The following is a 20,504-nucleotide window of genomic DNA, read 5'->3' on the forward strand; positions in this document are numbered from 1 at the left end:
ATGTTTTGTTTTGAAGATAAATGTTATGGTGAATGTGTCTGGCTCCTGATGGCCAGAGAGACATCCTGCTCAAATGAGTCCCTGACTGTGAAGTAAGGTTTGCTATTTATGTTTCCCCAGACAAAATTCTAGTTCTGGGGAGACTTGTGCGTCTGAGGAGGGAATTGGGCTGGCGGGAGCTAGACAGGGGTTCGAGTGCTGCAGTTTGTAACCCTATTAAATAGAATGCTGCATTTACACTGCAAATAATTATGTCCTTTATTTTTTTTTTTTGCTATCAGGGTTGCTCTTAATGGTTAGAGTTTGTTTCTACCAAGTTGGAAACCTAGCAACTGTCAGCTGGAAGCAGTGGAGAGGAAAGGGCCAGTCGGAATGGGTTCTGTGGCTTCTTGGTGTTCTCAGGAGAACGTTGCATGCTGCTCTGCATGGCCAGCAGAATAGAGGCTCTGTCAAAAAAGCTAACTCTGGGATTTTTGGGTAGCTGAGGGACAAATTGATGTAGCTGGGGCATATAGCACTAGGAGGGCAGATTTCCTGGGGGATGGCTTGTTTAGTAGAATGCTGCAAGCTGGGCTTTGGCTGTTGTGTGTGGTAGGCTGCCTTTGTGGGGCGGCATGCCAGCAGCAGCTGGTCCAGGAGCAAGCCCACAGAGTGGGAACGTGACTCCAACCACACTGGTGGCAGTGAGACTTCAGACTAGCAGGCCATTTCTCAGAAATCAAGTCACAGCTGTGAGCAGAACAAAAGGTCTGTGTTCTAGCTAGGCAAGAAGGGCCTCAGCCAATGCTGTCCAGGTGAAAGGAGATGCTGTGGTATCTCAGTGGTGCTGAGGCAGCATCAGATGACCGTTTTAAAATACTGAGCCTTCTTGGCTGGCTTCTTGAGAACTTGTTTTAACTGTACTGTTCATTTGAGAGCTGGAAATTGTTTATCCTTAGATCTTGAAGAGTGATTTGGATTTGGAAACACTAAATATAGGGTATAAGGCTCCTGTTTTGCTGGAGCATTGAGTTAATGAGGTTGTGAGTGACATGCTTTTATAACTGCTCTTACTTCAATTCTTACTTCATTCTTCTGGATTTTGTTACCTGATGTTTAAAGACTTGTTCTCATGTCCTTGACAGACACCTGAGACGTTCAGTAGTTGATGTAGAAATAAAATAGGGCTTACTAGAATATCTTGGATTTGGTCTTTTTTTTAACTAAGGCAAGAGTGGTTTAGAGAAAAAATAACATGTAGTTGAAATCAGTGGACATAGAAAAATCTGTTGTAAAAATGGAAAACTTTCACCCATGTTGACATTAATGTAGGAAGATTTAACATTAATTTGTCTGTTTTAGCTTCTACCCATACAATTTCATGTGTAGGGTCAAGTATGTCCTTTACCAAGCCAAATGTTTTTAGTTGTTTAGAAACTGGGTGAAAATGAAGGCAGAGTGTCAAAAGCAGAGGAAAAGGTTTGTGTCTGACTAAAGTGCTGCTGGGAATGAGATTTGGTATGAGATGATGAATAGTTTTGAGTGGAACTTTCCCCCTCCCCCCCAATGCTTCAGAAAGAGCTAAGTGGTATATAGATTACTTTTTTTTTAAGTCTCTATCTCACCTGAGTTCATGTTGTCTTTGAGATTCCTAGAAGAGTAAAAGCCTGTCATAAAGTGAAGGTACTTCATGTTTGGATTGTTCTTGAGAATATATTAAGAGTGGAAGAGCGTGAGGTTAATTTCTGATCATAATAAGTTGACAACACCTCGTGATCTATTGGCTGTTAAAGTTACTAGAGTGGCAAAAGTGGTTACCAGCAATCTGCCTTGATTTTTGTATGAGCCCGCACCTCAAGGCAGGAGGAGCAGTAATAGGTAAGTGACAGGCAGTGGGCTTCCAATGGCTGTGATAAGTTTTTAAAGTTGCAACCAACACATGACTGAATGTGTGTGTCTGGGTTATAATTTAGCGTGTATGTTTGGGAGGAAGGTGGTGATGGGTCTTTTGAGAGTCAGATGTAGTGATAAGAATTGATGTGTTTGACTGTGTTGCAAAGTCACCAAGGGGAATGCACACTTTCAGGTTTACTTCCTGCTGTGTCATGATGGTAATAAACTCTCATTTTTATTTTGCAGAAGGTTTAAAAGCTGGCTCTTGCTTCATGTGCTTGCCTTTCTTGCTCAATAGACCTTGTTTGTGCTGCTGAGTCAGTCTCATTCATGAAAACACCAGAAAACAACTGTCTTCTAGGCTGGTTGTTGTTTTAAATTAAATAGGATCTTTTAAAAGCCTTAAGTTTCCCAGTTTAGTGCTTCAAGTTATGAGATCTTGCCTTTTCTGTTGTCAAATTAATGATTTTTGTCTTAAAGGTGGCTGCTGCTTCAGCTTTGCCAGATGGTGTTTTTTCTCTGCCTTCTAGAATGTGTCAGGGGATGTGTCTTTTAGTCATCCAGGTCTTCACTTACTCATTTGAGTATTAATATAGCAGCTGTGTGCATCCATGCCTTCTGGGGTCCTTTAGTTGAAGGCATGTGGGAAAATAGTGTTTTAGAAGGCCCCTTCATGCCAGTTCTTGAAGGATCACTTGAGCAGGTATTTGCATCCCTATGTACCAATATATGCTCAGGGCTAAGCTTCTGGAAACCAACTCTGCAGATTAGGCCCTTGGGGTCCTGGAGGACAGCAAGCTGATAGCCAGCAGCCCACCCTGGTAACAAAGGCAGCCAATAGCATCTTAAGCTGTGTTGAGGGAAGGGATCTCCTCTCTCTAGTGCTGCTGGTACATCTGGAGTGCTGTGTCTAGACCTGAGCTCCACGGTACAAGACAGATGTGGACTTACTGGATTGAGTCCTGCACAGGGCCACAAAGACAATTAAGGGACTGAAGCCTCTGTCTAAGAGGAGAGACTGAAAGAGCTCAAACTATTTGGCCTGGAGAGGAGAAAGCTCAGGGGGATCATTTCAGTACATATAAATATCTGATGGGAGAGAATGAAAAGGAGGGAGCCAGTCTCTTCTCTGTAATGCCCACTGACAGGACTAGGGGTCATGGACACAAAGTGAAATACCTAAGTTCCACCTAATAAAAGTGTACCTTTCTTCTATTGCAAGGGCAGTCAAACCCTGGAACGGGTTGTCCAGAGAGGTGATGGAGTCTTTCTCCCTGGAGATATTCAAAACCAAACTGCATGTGGTCCTGGGTGACCTGTTGTAGCTGCTTGAGCAGCGGATTGATCTATATTCTCAAGAGGTCCCTTCCAACCTAGATGATTTTAGACCTTGAGGCATCTAGGCAGGGAAGGAGCTTTTTTGTTTGCCTTCCAAGGTAATCAGTAAACAACAGTAATCACAGAGATGTGGCATCTGAATTTCACAGAAGTTAAACCTGAAATACTCAAGGTTATGGACCCTAATTGCATTTTAATCAAATATGCATTTAGACTGGTTCAATCCAAATTTCTCTTAAGCAGAGATGCTCAAAACATAAAGTAACTTTCATATTGAGGTTTCCATGGATTTTGTTTTTCAATATATGTCTGTCTACTGGAAGTAAAAGATTCCTCTAGAGTAGCTTGGTCCACAGTATTTGATTAAATGTCTTTCCTTGTTTCTCTGATTGCATGTAATTCTTGTGATGTGACGTGAGGCTACTGCAGTTAATTAGTACCCTGCCCCTTCAGTTGGGAAAGAACTGAGCCTTGCTGCCTCTTCTTTTTGACAAGAAATGCTGTTTTGCAGTCACCTCTGCTTGGGCTGCATCATTTCTGGGACCTTCATTCCTCTGGTCTAGAACTTAGAACTTGGATTTGTGTGCAGATTTCAAATATCCCTACGCTGTTTGTTCAGAATGAAGTTGTTTATATCATGAACTCTTCCATATAAAGTGCCACTAAGCTCCCAGGTCCCTGCTTAAGAGCTTGTATGCAGCCAAGACAAACAGATGCTTATCTTACAGGTCCTTCTTATTTGTTCTTGTGTCTATAGTCATGCATTTCCTGCTCTGCCTACTCCCACTTTCTGCTTCCACTTAATGGATGTGGTCAAACATATCAGTTAAAAACTCTGAATGCTTTCTTACTTAAATATCGTCCACCATGTCAGAAGAAATCTGACACAGCACCGTCATTTTCTTACCATCGTTCATTTGTATGCTTTCATAGTTACATGAGCCAACAATGTGCCCTTGACACAAAGAAGGCTGATGATATCCTACACTGTGCTAGGCAAAAATATTGCCAGCTCGTTGAGTGAAGGAATTCTTCTCTGCTGAGCTCTGGTGAGGCCACCCTAGGAGTGCTGGGCTCAGAACAAGAGAGGTGGACAGACTGGGGGGAGTCCAGAGGGGCCACTGAGGTGCTGAAGGGCCAGAATATCTCTGCTGTGGGGAGAGGCTGAGGGAGCTGGGTCTGCAGGGAGGTTGCCAAGAGGCTAGAGGGTTGCCCAGTACCAAGACCGGAGGCCACACGCACAAATTGAACACCAGAAGGTTCTCTCTGAACATCAGGAAACACTTTTCCAGTGTGAGGGTGACACAGGCACAGGTTGCCCAGGGAGGTGGTGGAGTCTCCACCCTTAGAGCTCTTCAGAATTTGTCCGGACATGGTCCTGGGCAACTGACTCTGGGTGTCCCTGCTTAACAGGGAGGTTGCACAAAGTGACCTCCATGGGTCCCTTCCAACCTGAACCATCCCATGATTTTATGCTTCTCTGTTAATTTATGTGGAGGAGGACACCTCCCTGAAAGTAGAATCATAGAATGGTAGAGGTTGGAAGGGACCTCTAAAGATCATCTTGGGAGTTTTTGTTTGACATTGGCTCCCTGTTGCAAGTACCACTGATTCTGCTTCAACAGTATTTTCTTTGAAGTGAAACATGGACAGTGTTTCAAGCAGAGATTAGCTGTGCTACTCAGAAGCAATGCCAGTGGATGTGGTGAGACTGAATGTAGCTGTAAGCAGCTGTTGCCTGGCCTTGGGAACTGTGTGTAGCAAACTTTTTGTATACTGAACCTCTTTGCCCCTTCATCATGTTAGAAATTCAATTGTTCCAAGTAATAAAATCCTCTTCCTTCTGGTGACTCAGTGTGGCAAATAACTTTGCAAACATTGTTTACAGTCCATGATACAGGGCTGTAGGGTGCTTGTATTCTGTGATCAACTTAAATCTGCCACTGCTTTTTCCTGTTTGCCTCAGTGTTCAATGACTCTGTGCTGCTTCTTGTTTCCAGTAGCTTTGTGGTTGCTTGTTTTCTGGGCTTTGCCCTCCCTAATAAAAATGCATTCGCCATCTTTGTTTGCAAATGAAGTGAACTGTGGAATGTCCTGGGTTTGTGCAGTCTTACACCCTTTTGCAGTAGTGAAGATGTCTTGAGCGTATGAGTGCAGTGGCCTCACACCTATGCTGGCCCTGTGGCCATCCCTTTATAGTTGCAAACAGATGGTATTGCATTCGTTTGATTGGTTTTGTGCCCCTGTGGTCCTGGTACAGTGCAGCATGGGTTGGTTGGTTAATTGTCCCGTTGCTGTATTGCATAGGGAGCAATCTGGAAGCAATCTCATTTGCAAGAGGTCAAAGTGGTTCAATGGCTGCTTCAGGAGGAAAGGGAGGGCTGTTGGGCAGACAGTACCTTTCCTACTTGCAAAGAGGCAGTGTTAAATGTAGGAGCAAAGGTGAGTGTGAATTGGACATGGGACAACAAAATGTCTTCTGTAGCCTGTAGTGTTTAAAAAAGCAAGTGGCTGTGTGACTGGGCACCTGCTAAATCCTGTCACTGAGGCCAGTTGGGAGGTGCAGGTACATTACTGGCTGACACTCCACCGAGGAGCGCTCAGAGCTGTTTGTTTACCCTGCTGAGTCCTTTGTTCTAGCACATCCTTGAGGGTTTGAGAAGCCTAGCAAGCTCTGCATATTCCTGTAGTAACCTTGATCATTTCTCTTTATGCTTTTATTGGCAGACTGAGTTCAGCTTGCCAAAGGCATGTTATTTGTTCTACCTTCTCCTGTACTTCCTATCTGTTCCCATCACCTGCCCTGCACAGGCACTGTGTTTGGCTGAATCTTCTTCTAAAATTTCCTTGGTCATTCTCTCCTAACTGGATCAATCACGCGGTGCTGTCTTGTAGTCTGCCTCTTCCTGCCGTCTTCTCCGTGGCTCAGAAAGGCACCTTTGTTGCTGATGTTGGCGATCTGGCTTTCCTTTTTGACCTTTGTTGTTTGTCTTGCTTAGCATAACCGCCCTTAGCCTTCATGCAGCTGATTGTTCACAGAATTAAGAGTCATCACTAGATAAAGTAGGAGGTGGCAGGTAGGAACTGCGTGTGAAGGGGTGAGAAGAGCTTGTGTCAGAAATACCTTCAAGTCTGTGTTCTTCTACACCTAAGTGTAAAATACATGCTCAAGCTAAGCTCTGTTTGAGGCTGTCTCAAGGATATCTCTGTGCCTAGTGGCTTGCACACCAATGTGAGGGACCAAAGTTTCTTGTCCCAGCTTCTCAAATGCTGTCGTAAGGTGTAACAGCACTTCTTTAGCTGCTGTAACTGCCTTGTTTAACATGCTTGTAGTGAGTTTTTCAGAGCTGAATTCAATAGCAGGTGTTTGCTGCCATAGTGATGAAGGGAACAGATGTGTGCCTGGCAGGGCTGTCTCTGCTTAGCTCTAAGGCATATGGTGAAGAATCTGGTGGTCTTATGCCACTCCTACTGTTGCATTGCTTCAGCTCTGCAATGAAGAACAAGGTTATGCATGTGGCTTCCAGCCAAGTTGCACATGAGCTGTGATATCAACTGCTAGAACTGGGAAAAGGCTTGCCAAGTGTGGATAATTAAACCCAACCAGAGACAGCCTCTGCAACAGTGACAGAAAAACATGTGAGGAATTCCAGTGGGACTCAGCTAGTTTGGAGGCACAAGGACCTGAGTATCGGAGGGGGAAGGTCCCTGGGGGGCCTGCAACAGCAAATTCAAAACTACCTTTCTGTGCATGTGAGCTGGAAATTCCCACAGAAAGTACAAGCCCAGCTCTTTCCAGAAATGCTGGTGGTACTGCAAAATGTCATGGGATCTGGATTCAGGCGAAGCTTATTATCAGGTCCTTCATGAGGCAGACAGCCATTATCAATAGAGGCTGGGCTTGGGGTTCCGTTGTGCTTGTCTTTCTGATGTGGAGGTGCCCCTGTTACAGCACTGGCTGAGGTTTCTGTTGACAGTGCCTTTTTGTGATCAATTGCTGCCTCTTTCCTGGTCTTGAACAGGGCCCAGGAGCAAAGGACAGAACAGCAGGGTAGTGATCTGGCCCTTGCCATTCAACACACAGCGGTGACAGTATTTAAAGATACACTGGGAAGATAAGCTAATCAAAGCATCCTTTGGAAGATGACTTTATGGTTGGCCAGTTCTGCTCTATGTTTGGCAGGATGGTGTTGTCCTGGGTAGCACCATGCCAGAGTTCCTGCCTGAGGACATTGGTCCAGCACTTGATGGCATGTGCTGAATTTCTGCAGTGCTGGGCCTGTGGACACAGTGCCTCTCTCTCAGGGCAGGCCTTGATGCCTCTGCCTTTCTGCAGGGCTCTGGCCCTGGCCAGACAGCAGTCCTGCCTCAACAGCAACTCAGCTACTCACAGGGTCTTGGTGGTGGTTGCCAGACCTCTGACTCTCCACACCTGCATAACGCAGGATGGGCTTTGTGTTTCTGTTTTCTCTGACAATCCATTGTACTGATGAGACCAGGCAGAACAAATAGAAGACCTACAGTGTTTTCTTATATCCCTGGATTGTCTAGCTAGTTCCTGGCAGCCAGAGGCTGTTGTGCATGCAATAGATGTTGGCTTCAGCAGGCTTCACAAAAACGCTTGTTTGCTAGTACCTGTATGCTGCATGCTGCACAAAGACTGCCCTAATCCAGCATGCTGTTAAAAAAACAAAATATCAGGTTTTAGAGCAGAAGATTTTCTGAAGTCTTAAATATCCTGTTCTGCAAAAACTGGGACAGAGTAATCACTTGTGTAGAAAAGAAACAAACAGTGAGATCCTATGGTCGTGTTACAGCCCAGGCCGCAGGGGAGAGCCAAAATATTCATGGCATTGGACACTGAGAAAAACTTTGTTCTTAATCACAAACTTCACGGTATTCAGGTGGCTCTGCATCTGCAGCATGTGATGTTTCTGGGGGTGATGGGGCTGTGGCTCTCCTCCTCTCCACCCCTCAGGCCCACCAGTGGCATACTGTAGATTTAGACAAAATTAGTTTTAGTTCCTGCAAGTCTCCAGCACAAGTTCCAGAGGTCATGAGTGCTGATGTGTGTATGGTGAGTGTGAGGGTTTTTTCCTTATTTTTAGGAAGGCAAAACCTCATTTGGCAGCATTAAATTGTTTGTTTTTTGCAGCAGTGAATTGTCCTTTTGAGTGGAAAATAATAAGTTACTTAGATGAGAGAAGGACCTCTACCCTTAAGCCTGACTGTGATTCCTTGGGCAAAAACATCTAGAGAAAGGAAACAGGGAAGAGCAGTCATGATGAGGAAATCCAGCCGCTGAAGGAGACCTGACATAGCCCCTCCTCTCTTAGCCACTTGTAGAGCAGACATGCACAGGGGGCTACACAGGGCAAGTACTGCCCAAAAGCACATTAATGGGACTTCTCCATTGTAAATGTCTGTGTCATGGTTTGACGTGACAGCTGTTTCTGGTAAGGGGGAAGGAGCTGTAAAGGTGGCTCCTGTAAGTAGTTGCTTGAAACTCTCCCCAGCTCTGAGTCAGGCCCACTTCTGAGGCTGAGCCAATTAGACGCCTCCACGATCACTTTTTAAGAAGCCAGAAGACGAGGCTTCTTCTTGTTTCTTCCTTCTTCTGCCTCTTCTTTTCTGGCTGGTGGTGGTGCAAAGAGTGGGAACAGTGAGAGAAACAACCAAGGTCAGTGAGGAAAGAGAGCAGGAGGTGTGCTGGAGCAGAGACTCCCCTGTATTCTATGGAGAGGACTGGTGAGGCTGAGATTTGTTTGCATTTCGTTAAAGACCCCGCATCAGGGGCAGAGACTCATTTTGCTAAAGACCCCACATCAGGGACAGTGACTCGTTTTGTTAAAGACCCTCTGCCAGGGGCAGTGACTATGGCCTGAGCAGACCATGTCCCGAGGACCCTGTATCACTATGGCCAGAGGAGGCAGTGTCCCGTGTGAAGGACCCAATATTCACAGAAGCTGTAACTGTGGGAAAGAGCCCATGACAAAGAAGCTCATTAAAACTATGCCCAGAATAGACCATGTCCTGAGAGAGGGACCCTGTGTCGGCAGAAGCCGCAGCTGTTGGGAGCAACCTACACCAGAGAAGTTCATTAAGGACTGTGTCCCGGGAGAGGGACCCCATGTCAGAGCAGGGGAAGAATGCCAGGAGTCCTCCTCATCTGAGAAGACAGAAGCAGCAGAGCCCATCTGTGAGAGACTGACCACATCCCCCACTCCCTGCCCCCCTGAGCCGTTGAGGGGGGAGGAGGTAGAGATATCGGGAGCAGTGAGCTGGGCCCGGTAAGAAAGGAGGGATGGGGGAGGGAGATCTTAAAGTGCTGGTTGTATTTTTCTCATCATCCTGCTCTCTTTTTGCTTTTTGTTCTGTTCTGTTTCTTGTAGGTAGTAGAATAAACTTTCCTACTTTCCTCTCTAAGTCAAGTACTGAAGTCTGTTTTGCCTGGAACCATAACTGGCAGCGAGCTCTCCCTGCCTTTGTCTTAATCCACAACAACCTTGCTTATCTTTTTCCCTGCCGTTTTGCTGGGGCCCCCACCATCCTAACAAGGATGGGAGTGGATGGGCACAGAGCAAGAGACTGTCGTGGTGCTTCTGCACTAACTGGGCCAAACCACGACAGTCTGGGAACCTCTTGGGAGGCTCAGTATGAGAACTAGTTGTGCTGGACAAACTTTGGGTGATTGACCCTGTATGCTGAGTCAGACGCTGGCTGGGGGCATGGGACATGGTAGAAGCTGAGAAAGGGCTATACCACTTGGGGGGGATTTGGAGTCCCTCAGACACTGATCTCAGTGTTGAGGCTGTTCATAGAAATGTGGAGAATGTGTGATGCTGAGGTAGGTCACAATACCCTCCAGAAGCACTGGAAGACATTAAAAGACTGGGCAGTTGTGATACAGAGTTGTCAGTATCTCAGTAATGCAAACTACAAAGCTGCACAAACGTCCAGAGCTCATCACTTGGGAGTATCTGGCATGTACTAGCTGTTGAAGGGAGGAATTTGACCCACTTGCCTAGTGTGCAATGTTAAGATCTATTGAAGCAGAGTCCTCAATAGAGAGGATTGGTGTGATTGTGCTTGGTCCTGGCCAAAGCTCCTCTGAAGCAGTGTCACTGGGAAAATGCAGAGCAGGTCTGAAAAAGAAAAAGAATGTTTTGCTTGGTACTGTGAGGCTGAGAAGACTCGGTGGTATCTGTAAAGAGACAAGTACTAGGAATGAAGTAATGTTGCTGGACTCACAAGATAGGAGCTAGCACAAGAACAAAAAGCAGCAAACTGCTCATAAATGGCTAGTTGGGAAAGCGGATGCTGGCCATTGGAGCAAGTTCCCTTTCCAGTGCTCAAATAAGGTCATATGATTGGATGTGTGCAACACAGCAAGGCTGAGCTGGGATACCAAGAAAGATCTATCTTATCTGACTACAGCCCAAAGAACATCTCATCTCTGAGGCTGGGAACTAGTTGAGTCTCATTCAACTGGGAATCCTCTTTGTGTGTCCTGTCCTAATCCAGGAATGCCTGGAAAAAGCCAAGCAGTTTGTCAGGTCCCCACTGTAGCAGTGCAGAGCAGGGCCAGCTGAGACTGTCTGTGGGGCTGACAAAGTGGGAAATGGGCCTGAGAGTGGGTCTGGGCAGATTTGGGGGTGGAAGTGAAGCTCCAGGAAGGATGGTGATTCCATGCACCCTGCATGCCTCAGTGTTTCTCCGTGATGGAGGCAGCTGCTTAGTTTTGGGGAGTTGTTTATAGTCTGTTCAGAAGTGTCTGTCCCAAAGGCCTGTCTCTTAGGGGGAGTCCCTAGTGGTGTTCTGCTGCTTCTTCTTGTGGCTGTGAGTTATTCTCTCCCTGTAGCTCTGAGTGGTTTGTGGCTGTTGCTGTGGAGCTGCTGGCTCCTGAGAGGCTTCTGCCATCAAGCTAGTCACATCCTCATTTAGCAGCTCTGTGTGACTTTTGTTTTGAGGCACTTTGGCACCAGGGTCCTGCAGATATGTGGAAGAGTTGCCTTGTAGGTCTGTCCCTGAGGTGGTGAGTGATTGTGGTGATCTTGGCATCTCTGGCTGTTCCTAGGGCTTCTGTTATAGCTGTTTCTCATGACAAATGCTATAGGGCTGATTTAAGTTAGATACTTTCAGGACTTGCACTTCAACAGAGACCCCTTCCAACTTGTCTTCCTGATCAGCAAAAATTGTGGTCTCCAGGTTTGCTTTTGGAGACTAATGCTGAGCTGCCCTAGTTGAGCTGCAGCCAGGGAAGGAACAGGGAAATATATCAGGACAGGAAGCCTGAGGTGAGGGACTAATGAGGGCCAACAGCTTCACTCTGCTCCCCCTTTGGGGCCTGGGTTGGCATGTGTTCCCTGGGGGCTGCTCAGGGATGGGCTGTGGTTTCCCGTGTCCTGAGCATTCATGGCTTTCTTCTAGTGGCACCGGACACGATTAACAACCACGTGAAGACCTGTCGCGAGGAGCAGAAGAACCTGCACTTCTTTGCCCCGGAGTACGGAGGTACGGTGTGGCTGCAGCTGCCAGCCTGGCTCTGGGGGGCTCTCCTCACGCTGCTTGGGACGAACATGCTACTCACAGCTTGGAGCTACTTGCCTGCTCAAGTGCTTCAGCTCCTCTGTCTTTTGATAGCAAAGGAAAGGGAGGAGACTGCTGGGTTATCATAACTCAGTGTGGATGTGGCCCTGCGGGTGCTGCCAAGTGCAGGGGGCGCTGATAACAGCATTATTTGTGTTACAGAGGTCGCCAATGTCACCACTGCTGTGGACATTTACTCCTTTGGAATGTGTGCACTGGAGGTGAGTCTGGAGCCCTCTGGCTATAGGACAGAGAGAATGAATTTGTGGGAAGGAAGTGTCCTTGTGGAGCTGCTGTGGTTATGGGTGGGTTAGCGTGGCAACAAGGGCACTAAGTTCCATGAGCCAAACAGGCTTTGCCTTGCCAAGAGGTAAATAGCTCAGCAATGTGCAGTTCTGCCCAAAATTCCTAATTTGTAATTGCTCTGTGGGTCTTTGCCAGTTCTGAGGTCAGACCCCCTGGACAGTGGGAAGAGCCACAGCTACATACTGTACTTAAAGAACCTAGGGGACACAACTGCCCTCCTGAGGAGTACCTGCTCTTCTGTGGTGTCTGGCAGTGAGCATGGATGTGTCCTTAACTCTTCTGAGCCAGCCTGGTCCCACCTGATACGCAGCCTGAGGTGCTGGTTGCAGTCAGATGCAAGTCTGACACACCTGATCTTAGCAGCTCAGGAGTTCCTCTCTCTCCTTGCAATCAGTAAGCCCAAGTCTAGGAAACAGGAGTTGCTGGTAGGAGTATTTACTGGGAGGAATTGTCAGAAAGAGACAACACAAAGAACTCTCATCCTGTGCTACACACTCCATAAGTGAAGCAGGAAGAGAACTGTGGAAACACAACTTTTAGGAAACAAAACTTAAGCTGAATCTTAAGATGTTCTCTGGAATGTTTTTGGCAGCCTTTCCTAGCTGGGAATTTGTGGATATGTTGACTGGAGCCAGCTCTGGATGGCATGTGCTTGCTCTTCTGCCCATGCTACAGAGCTACTAGTACAGCCAGGAAGGACACTGACATACTCTGGCAGTGATCCAGTTACTGCTTAGTTAGAGGATGGGGATTATCAAGCAGAAGTTCAGGTCAATGGATCATGAGATTGAAAATGGAGATACTTAATGTCTTAAGGTGATGCTGGCACAGTTTCAGGCCTCCCTGTTATTCCATTAGGGTGCTAGAAACAAGCTATTGCAATGAGGGGGTCATCCTCTCTCTGCATTCACAAGCTGTGACCTCAAACAGCACCAAACAGCTCATCTGTCGTGATCTCACACTTGGCAGTGCTGTTCACTGTAGCCAGCAATTCTCAGTGAAGTCTGACGAGCTGCTTTGTGTTTGTAGATGGCGGTGCTGGAAATACAGGGTAATGGAGAGTCGTCTTACGTGCCCCAGGAGGCCATTAACAGTGCCATCCAGCTGCTGGAGGACCCCTTGCAGAGGGTGAGTGAGGAGAGATCAGCCCCCCTGCAGAAGGGTCGGCATGGCACGTGGTCTCATGCACTTCTTGCCTTTCAGGAGTTCATTCAGAAGTGTCTAGAGCAGGACCCTGGCAAGCGTCCCACTGCCCGGGAGCTGCTTTTCCATCAGGCGTTGTTTGAGGTGCCGTCATTGAAGCTCCTGGCAGCTCACTGTATCGTTGGACATCAGCGTGAGTACAGAGGCCCAGGCTGACACATCTGTTCTGCAGAGCTTCGCTAAGCTGTCAGTACAGCTGGCATCCTGGAAACAGGACCTTCATGCTGCTCTGAGCAGGCAGGGACCAGGGAAACAGAATTGTGCTCACTGCAGAGCCTGGAGGACTCTGGTGCCCTGCCTGCTCTGGAGGGGAGGGAGTGCACAGGAGTGGAACACCCCAGGCTCCTGGGATTTTAGTGCTTTTTGTAGATTGGAAAGGAATTTGGGTTATTCTGACTGTTCGGGGTTTGTTTTTAATAGATATGATTCCTGAAAATGCTTTAGAAGAAATGACCAAAAACCTTGACATGAATGCAGTGTTGGCAGAGATTAATCATGTGGACAGGGAAGGAGTCAAAATGATGTGAGTATCCCATGGTGTGCTTGGAGGGAGCTTCTTGGGTGCATGGGGAACAGTTGCCAGGGCACTGGGGTTGAGCGCTGGAGCATCTGCCTGGCACTCTTCCCTTCAAGCTAGTGTTGGTTGTCTGCCACTATCTGGGAAACAAAAGGGAGCCAATGGGGATGTTGGCTGCTCCTTTACCACTCTCTGAGCACAAAAGATTCTGTGAAGGGTGATTCCTGGGTGGATGAAGACCTGGCATGTGTATCCAGTGAAGAGATTCCATGCAGCTGAGATGTGAATTCCTCCCCAGATGGAAGGCTGGGATCCAAACACACGGTAGTTGGAACAGTCCTTAGCAAAACTTGGGTGAACAGTCTGGAGAAGTGAATGGATTAGTCACAGGCTTGTCAGAGAGAATCAGTGTGCTGGAGAAGTGGCTCCTCGGTGTTTCCTTAACAGAGCAGCTTATCCTAAATATACAAAGGGAAAGGCTGTTTTGGGCAGCTGTCAGTTACACAGCGGCCACTTACATTATGGAAGTGACTCCCGAAGTAAGTGACCATGATATGAATGGAGCAAGTAGAGCTGATAATGAGTGACAAGACAAGAGGAAACAGGCTCAGGTTGTGCCAGGGGAGGTTTAGATTGGAGCTGAGAAAGAACTTTTTCCCTGAGAGGGCTGTCAGCCCCTGTCCCAGGCTGCCCAGGGAGCTGGTGGAGTCCCCATCCCTGGAGCTATTGCAAAGCCGTGTGGCTGAGGTGCTGAGGGACATGGGTTAGTGGTGGACTTGGGAATGTGAGGGGAGGGGTTGCACTCAAGGAGCTTAAAGGTCTTTTCCAACCCAAATGATACTATGCAATGGGATACTTGCTGTAGACTATTCTGCTGTTGCTAGCTCTCTCTGCTACGCAGAAGACAGTAATAGTTTGCTTTAGAAATAACTGCTGCTCTGACTGAGAGGGCTGTGAAGTAACACCTTAGGCACAGATCACTGCCAGGTTGTTGGGGATAGGTTGCTGTGTGCAGCTGCAGATGGGAGCAAAATGCTATCAGGGTGCTCGGTTGTGGGAGAGAGGTCACAGGAGCTGGGGGACATGTCTGAAGATGTTACCTGTACAGTGTCAACCTTTGGAGGGTCTGGAAGCACAGCAGAGAGCTGATGGAAATCTCTGTCGCCCCAGAGAGCCTCTCGAGGGTGAGAGGCAGGATGAACAATAGACAGACAACATTGTGGTGCAAAGGGGAGGGGTTGTCAGTGCTCCCTGTCCTTCATCAGCCACCAGCAAGGAAGATGTTCAATGAGATAAGAAGCTGGGGAATTAAACAGGTAGGAAGGCTTCCTCTGGGACACTACACTGAGAAGGCACAAAACTGAATGAGCAATCTGGGAAAGAAGTTAGATAACAATAAATATCCCAAACTCCAATGAGAAATATTTGAGCAGAGCATTAAATCCTGAGGCGGAGCTTCTAGTTTCTAGTCTGGAGTGGAGCCACTCATCACATGCTGCCATCAGTGCTGCAGAGGCTCCTGCTCATCTGGAGGTGGGACACGGGCTTCATGGTCCTGCTGTAAGAGGAGGCTCTGAGAAACCAGGAGCATGGTGTTACTGGGCTGGCTTCCAAGTAACTTTGCATTGTACAGCTCTACAGGGAGGTGACACCTGTTCTGCTGTAATGAAAATGTTGCCTCATCCTTGGCTTCTGTGATAGTTCCTTCCTGTACAGGGAGATTTCAGTCTGTCTCACCGTTGGCTGCCCCTGTCTGCACTCATCCTGCCCAGTGACCCGGCTGTAGGGTGGGATGTGGCAATCTGAAATTGCATCCAAAGGTACTTGAGTGGATGGTTCTGTTGGATGACTTCTCACCTCAGTGCATTTTTTTCCCACAGCTTCTCACAGTCTCCAGCACTGGAGCTGGACAAGTTCCTGGAGGATGTAAGGTAAGGGAGGTTTGTTTTTTTTAAAGGGCAACTTTAACCATGTGTGAGACTGTAAAAACTCTGGAGAGGCACAAACTCAGACCCTGCTTCTTTCCTGTAGGAATGGCATTTACCCACTCACAGCTTTTGGGATGCCACGACCCCAGCAACCCCAGCAGGTGGTGGTGAAATCTCCCATTGCTCCCCCATCCGTGAAGACCCCGACCCCGGAGCCTGCAGAGGTGGAAACCCGCAAGGTGGGAGCTCCCTCCCTGTCCTCCCCTGGCCACCCTAGGGGGCAGCAGCCACTCCTCACCCACTGCCTCTCCTTCTGTTCCAGGTGGTGCTGATGCAGTGCAACATTGAGTCAGTAGAGGAGGGAGTGAAGCACCATGTATGTTCCCATCTTCTGGCAGAGATGCTGGGGAGGGGGTGGTGGTATCTCAGGGCAGCTGTGCTGAGCAAGTGACTCGAGCTTCTCTTCTGCTGGTGCCTGATGTGACTCTCTGCTGCCACAGCTGCCACCTTTGGGCTCTAAAGCCAGAGCCAAGCCTGTGCCCGTGGCTGACCGGGCATGCAGCATCCCCACATTCAGGCTCCCTGCAGGGGCTGGTGCTACTGTCTGTGGTTTGGAATGGACTGAGCTTTGGTTCTGTTAGACTCCTGGGGGGCTCTGGAGGGGGGTGATTCCTGCCCTGAGGGGAAGCTGGGGGACTACTTCTGCCTGGCTGTGGTGGGCACCAGCCTGTGGCACCCTCTGAGGCTACAGTCCCTCACAAAAACTTCTCTCCCCTCCAGTTAACGCTGCTGCTGAAACTGGAAGACAAGTTGAATCGACACTTGAGCTGTGACCTGCAGCCCAGTAAGTAGCTCTCTTCTGCTCTGGGGCACTGGGGCTCCCGCTGGGACTCACATCCTCCCCTGTCTTGCAGATGACAACATCCAGGAGCTGGCAGCTGAACTGGTCCAGCTTGGATTCATCAGTGAGGTAGGCAGGGCTGGGGCTCAGGGAGGGATATAGGTCTGCATTCCTTTCTCAAACTGAGATGGCTTGTGCCACACCAGGCCTTTTCTAGCTGAGGTGACAGGAGAAACATGCTCTGTCCCTCCCCCCATGTTTTGGCAGCCTTCAGCCAAGCTCTCAGCTTTGTGTAGATAGAGCCTACCCCTCACTGTAGCCTGTTCTTCCCAGGCTGACCAGAGCAGACTTACCTGTTTACTTGAAGAGGCGTTCAGCAAGTTCTACTACACCCGGAACGGAGCCCTGACGGCAGTGACTGTGTCGTCGTAGCCCCCTCAGCTCCAGGCGGCCCGTGCGGCGTCGTGGCCTGTGCCCCCTTCTGTGTCTGTCCATCACTGTAGGGCATCAGCAAGACCCCAGCTGCAGTGCTTGGAAGCTCCTCCTGCATGTGCCGTGGCTGGGCTCAGCGACAATCCTCCCTGCCCGCCCATTAAAAGGGGACTTTGCGCATCAGTATTATTTCCAGCCCTGTTTTTGTTGGGATGTTGCCAGGTGGTGCCGTGGAGCTGGGTCCTGGCTTGGGGTGTTCTGTAGCCCCGTTCATGTGCATGGAGTTTGTTCTGTTTGAATTGTACAAAGTGTCTTTTGCACAGCACAGAAATGTTTTTTTGTTCTTTTTTTAATTTAAAGGAAAGCAGGTGTGAGCCCCTCACCCCTGCCCCTCTCCGCACCCCGCTCTGCGCCGGCCCTGGCACAGTCACTCCCCTCCTTCGCGGGCCGGGGCAGGGCCCAGAGAACAGGCTCCCCCGCGCCCGCCTGCCCTCCGCCCGCCTCCTCCTCCCCGGGGCTGCGTCCCCACCGCAGCCCGGCCCGGCCTCGCTCCCCTGCGCGCAGCCCGAGGGGCGCTGGGGCCCGTCCCGCCCCGGGGTGCTCGGCGGGGCTGGGCCCGGCGCCGCTCCTGCATCTCATTTCTATCATTTCCTATTTTTAATAAACGGTTTTGTAAAGACGCGAGTGCAGCCTCTGTGCGGGCCGGGGGCGGGCGGGGGCGGGCGGGGCGGCGCGGCGCGGGGCGGCCCGGCCCGGGGGCGGTGCTGGCGGCAGCGGCCATGGCGGGCGGGCGCGGGGCGCGGCGGGTGCCGGCGGAGCCGCGGCGGCTGATGCGCGCGGGGCTGGCGCTGATCGTGCTCGGGCACGGCAGCCTGGTGCTCGGCGCCATCGTGCACGGGTCGGTGCTGCGGCACGTGGCCGGCGCCCGCCGCTCCGTCACCCCCGAGTACGCGGCGGCCAACGTGGTGTCCGTGGTGTCGGGGCTGCTGGTGAGCGCGGGCCGGGGCTCGGCGGCGGGGGGGGGGGGCGGGCCCTGCCCCGGGCGCGGGCTGAGCGCGGGTCTTTCCCCGCAGAGCATCGCCGCGGGCATCGTCGCCATCCTGGTATCGCATAACCTGTCCCGCGCAGCTCTGGTGAGTGCGGGGTCGGCGGCTGAGCTGGACGAGGGGGCCTCGGCGCGGCGCTGCCCCCGCCCGCAGCCGCTCCCCTGGACCTTGGCCCCGGCGCCTCCTTCCGCGTCGGCGGCCCGCGGGCGTGTAGGTGCCGCCGGCAGCGCCGGAAGGCAGCGCGGGCACCGGGCACCGTCCCGGGACGTAGCGCTTCAGCTGGTGGGTGAAGCTGCGACCGGGGGACTCCTGCGGGGAGGGTCTACATGGAGTCAGGCGGCTGCCGGCCGTGGGGAGTCTCGGCTCGCAGCGCGGCTGGAGCTTCCCGGACACGGGAGCAGTGGCGGGGCCATCTGAGGGCCCCGGGCTCACAGAACGGGCAAAGGATGCGAGAGCCTCGTCTGAGTGCAGGGCTGAGCCGTTCTGGAAGGGGCAGGAGGTTGCATGTGGCCACTCGGTGCGGTCAGTGGGTTCCCAGCACTCCCATTTCCCTGCAGCAGGACTGTGCCAGGCGGCGTGTGCCCGGCCCCGTGCCGTGCCAGTGGCTCTGGCATTGCCCCAGCTTTGGACAGCCCTGCTCTCATGTGTTCTCCTTGCTGCCCGTAGCATTGGACCCTGCTGAGTGTGTCCCTGGTGAACTGCCTCCTGTCCACAGCATGCAGCGTGGGCCTGGCCCTGGCCATCGCCCTCACAATTCACAGCCGGGGCATGCGCCTTGTCACGGGCTGCAACAGCTCGGCGCTGCCCGCGGATGCCCGCGCAGCCATCGTGACCAACGACTGTCCTTTCAACACCACGCGCATCTACGTGAGTCTGCAGTTGCACCGCACCCCTGTCCTCCCTCCCACCCTTTCTGGCTGTGCTTCCTCTCATCTCTCTCTCCCTTTCTTTTGCCCACTCACTCTCTTCCTCCTGCTCCCTTTCTCTCCTCGTCCTGTGAGCAGTCGTGTGCAGGGGGTCAGTGCAGTGCTCCCCCCACAACCTCTCTGAGGACCCTCTGCTCCACAGGACACAGCCCTGGCACTCTGGTTCCCCTCCCTGGTGCTGGCAGCTTCAGAAGCTGTGCTGTCTGGCCAGTGCTGTGTGGTGGCCCTGATCTTCCGGGGCATTGGGCCCTGTGCAAGGAGCTACGGCAAAGAGCAGGTATGCCCCTATGCCCTATCAGTCTGGACAGGTCTCCCCTGCCTCTGCCTCACCATTGCTGTTGGTTTGATGCAATTTGAAGGCGCTGGGTTCTGCTGCTGGGCCCTTGTTCCCACACAAAAAGCTGTGCAGCAATGGGAGGGGGGGAAAGCCAAGTTTTAACGTCTTCTAGCCAGCCTTGGTGACCCTCTCATCTTGGGTATTTGCAGAGGGACCCTTCTCTCCATACATCTGATAACAAAACTTGTGCTGTCCTGAGTGAAAGCCACCCTGCTTCCCCCCCTAGCCTGGTCCAGCCCTCACACATCCCCGTGACCCTCTTTCTATGGGACATAGTTTGGTGATGGCTGTGGCAGTGCTGGGTTAGCAGTTGGACCAAATGACCTTAAAGGTCTTTTCCAACCTCAACGATTATGTGTTTCTATGTCTCTTTTTTCCCCCTTTCTAGCTGGCTGGGCCAGGTCCAGCAAAGGAGAGGCCACCCCGTGAGATGCAGCAGCTCCTGGCAGGGCTGGCTGAGTCTCGTGCATAGATGGAGAGGTGAGTACAGTGTTGGGCTGTGCCTGGATGACAGGAGCAGTAGGGCCTCTCCCAGCCACATGCTACAAACACTGGCCAGAGCAGCCAGTGTGGGGTCAGGCCCTGCAGCATAATCCTGTGCTCACATGAGCTCTTTCATTCACAGGTGGTGTGGCAGGAGAGCTGTGATCCAGGCAGGTGAAGCTGCACCTGCCCCGTGCTCCTGCCCCAGATGCAGGCATGTGGCGAGTGGGCTGCAGGGGATGGGGAGGGATACGGCTTTCACCTCTCAGCCCCACCACCCCTCCTGGGACAAACCTGCGGGTTCCATGCACAAGCTGCTCAAGGTCACCAAGCAGCCTTTGCCCCGCAGGTGCCATGGGCCCTGGATACTCTCCCCTTCTCTCCCCAAGCTGCAGGGCCCTTCCTGGCACACTAAAGGCTCCGATGGTCTTTTACATGCAGTGATGGGGGCAAGCAGAGGTGCTGGGGCTGGCCTTGGGACCAGGTGGCCCTGCTGCAGAGCAGGCAGGGTCAGCTGGCTGTGCCTGTGCTCAGGCAGGCAAAGGAATGGAAGGTAAAGAATCCTTTTGTCAATTCCCTGAGTAAATAAAAGTTTTCCTTTTCACACTGCCTGCTGTAAGTGGCTCCCTGGGGTGGATGCATGCTGGGAGCTGGGCCCAGTGCTGGGAGGAGAGTGCAGCTGGTGT

The 20,504-nt window shown here is 50.9% G+C and overlaps 2 protein-coding genes across 2 annotated transcripts in view; both read left to right on the forward strand.

Moving 5' to 3' along the window:
* The window catches only part of NRBP1 (nuclear receptor binding protein 1), a 41,116-nt gene extending 23,411 nt beyond the window's left edge, over positions 1–17,705 (forward strand). Inside the window, exons 8-18 of the mRNA XM_061990348.1 lie at positions 11,641–11,724; positions 11,962–12,020; positions 13,135–13,233; positions 13,309–13,441; positions 13,729–13,831; positions 15,706–15,756; positions 15,857–15,992; positions 16,076–16,129; positions 16,534–16,597; positions 16,668–16,723; positions 16,928–17,705. Of these exons, the coding sequence (XP_061846332.1) occupies positions 11,641–11,724; positions 11,962–12,020; positions 13,135–13,233; positions 13,309–13,441; positions 13,729–13,831; positions 15,706–15,756; positions 15,857–15,992; positions 16,076–16,129; positions 16,534–16,597; positions 16,668–16,723; positions 16,928–17,026 (938 nt within the window). The 3' untranslated portion in view covers positions 17,027–17,705. The remainder of the gene's footprint in view (positions 1–11,640; positions 11,725–11,961; positions 12,021–13,134; positions 13,234–13,308; positions 13,442–13,728; positions 13,832–15,705; positions 15,757–15,856; positions 15,993–16,075; positions 16,130–16,533; positions 16,598–16,667; positions 16,724–16,927) is intronic.
* Positions 17,706–17,805: 100 nt separating this feature from the next.
* Positions 17,806–20,422, forward strand: KRTCAP3 (keratinocyte associated protein 3). Its single transcript, XM_061990191.1, has 6 exons — positions 17,806–18,015; positions 18,100–18,159; positions 18,739–18,939; positions 19,141–19,275; positions 19,724–19,815; positions 19,961–20,422. The coding sequence occupies exons 1-5, from the start codon at positions 17,806–17,808 to the stop codon at positions 19,805–19,807; spliced, it is 690 nt and encodes a 229-aa protein (XP_061846175.1). The 3' UTR covers positions 19,808–19,815; positions 19,961–20,422.
* The last annotated feature ends 82 nt before the right edge of the window (positions 20,423–20,504 follow it).

Source organism: Colius striatus, chromosome 2, assembly GCF_028858725.1.
Source record: "Colius striatus isolate bColStr4 chromosome 2, bColStr4.1.hap1, whole genome shotgun sequence".
In the NCBI taxonomy this organism is placed as follows: Eukaryota; Metazoa; Chordata; class Aves; order Coliiformes; family Coliidae; genus Colius; species Colius striatus.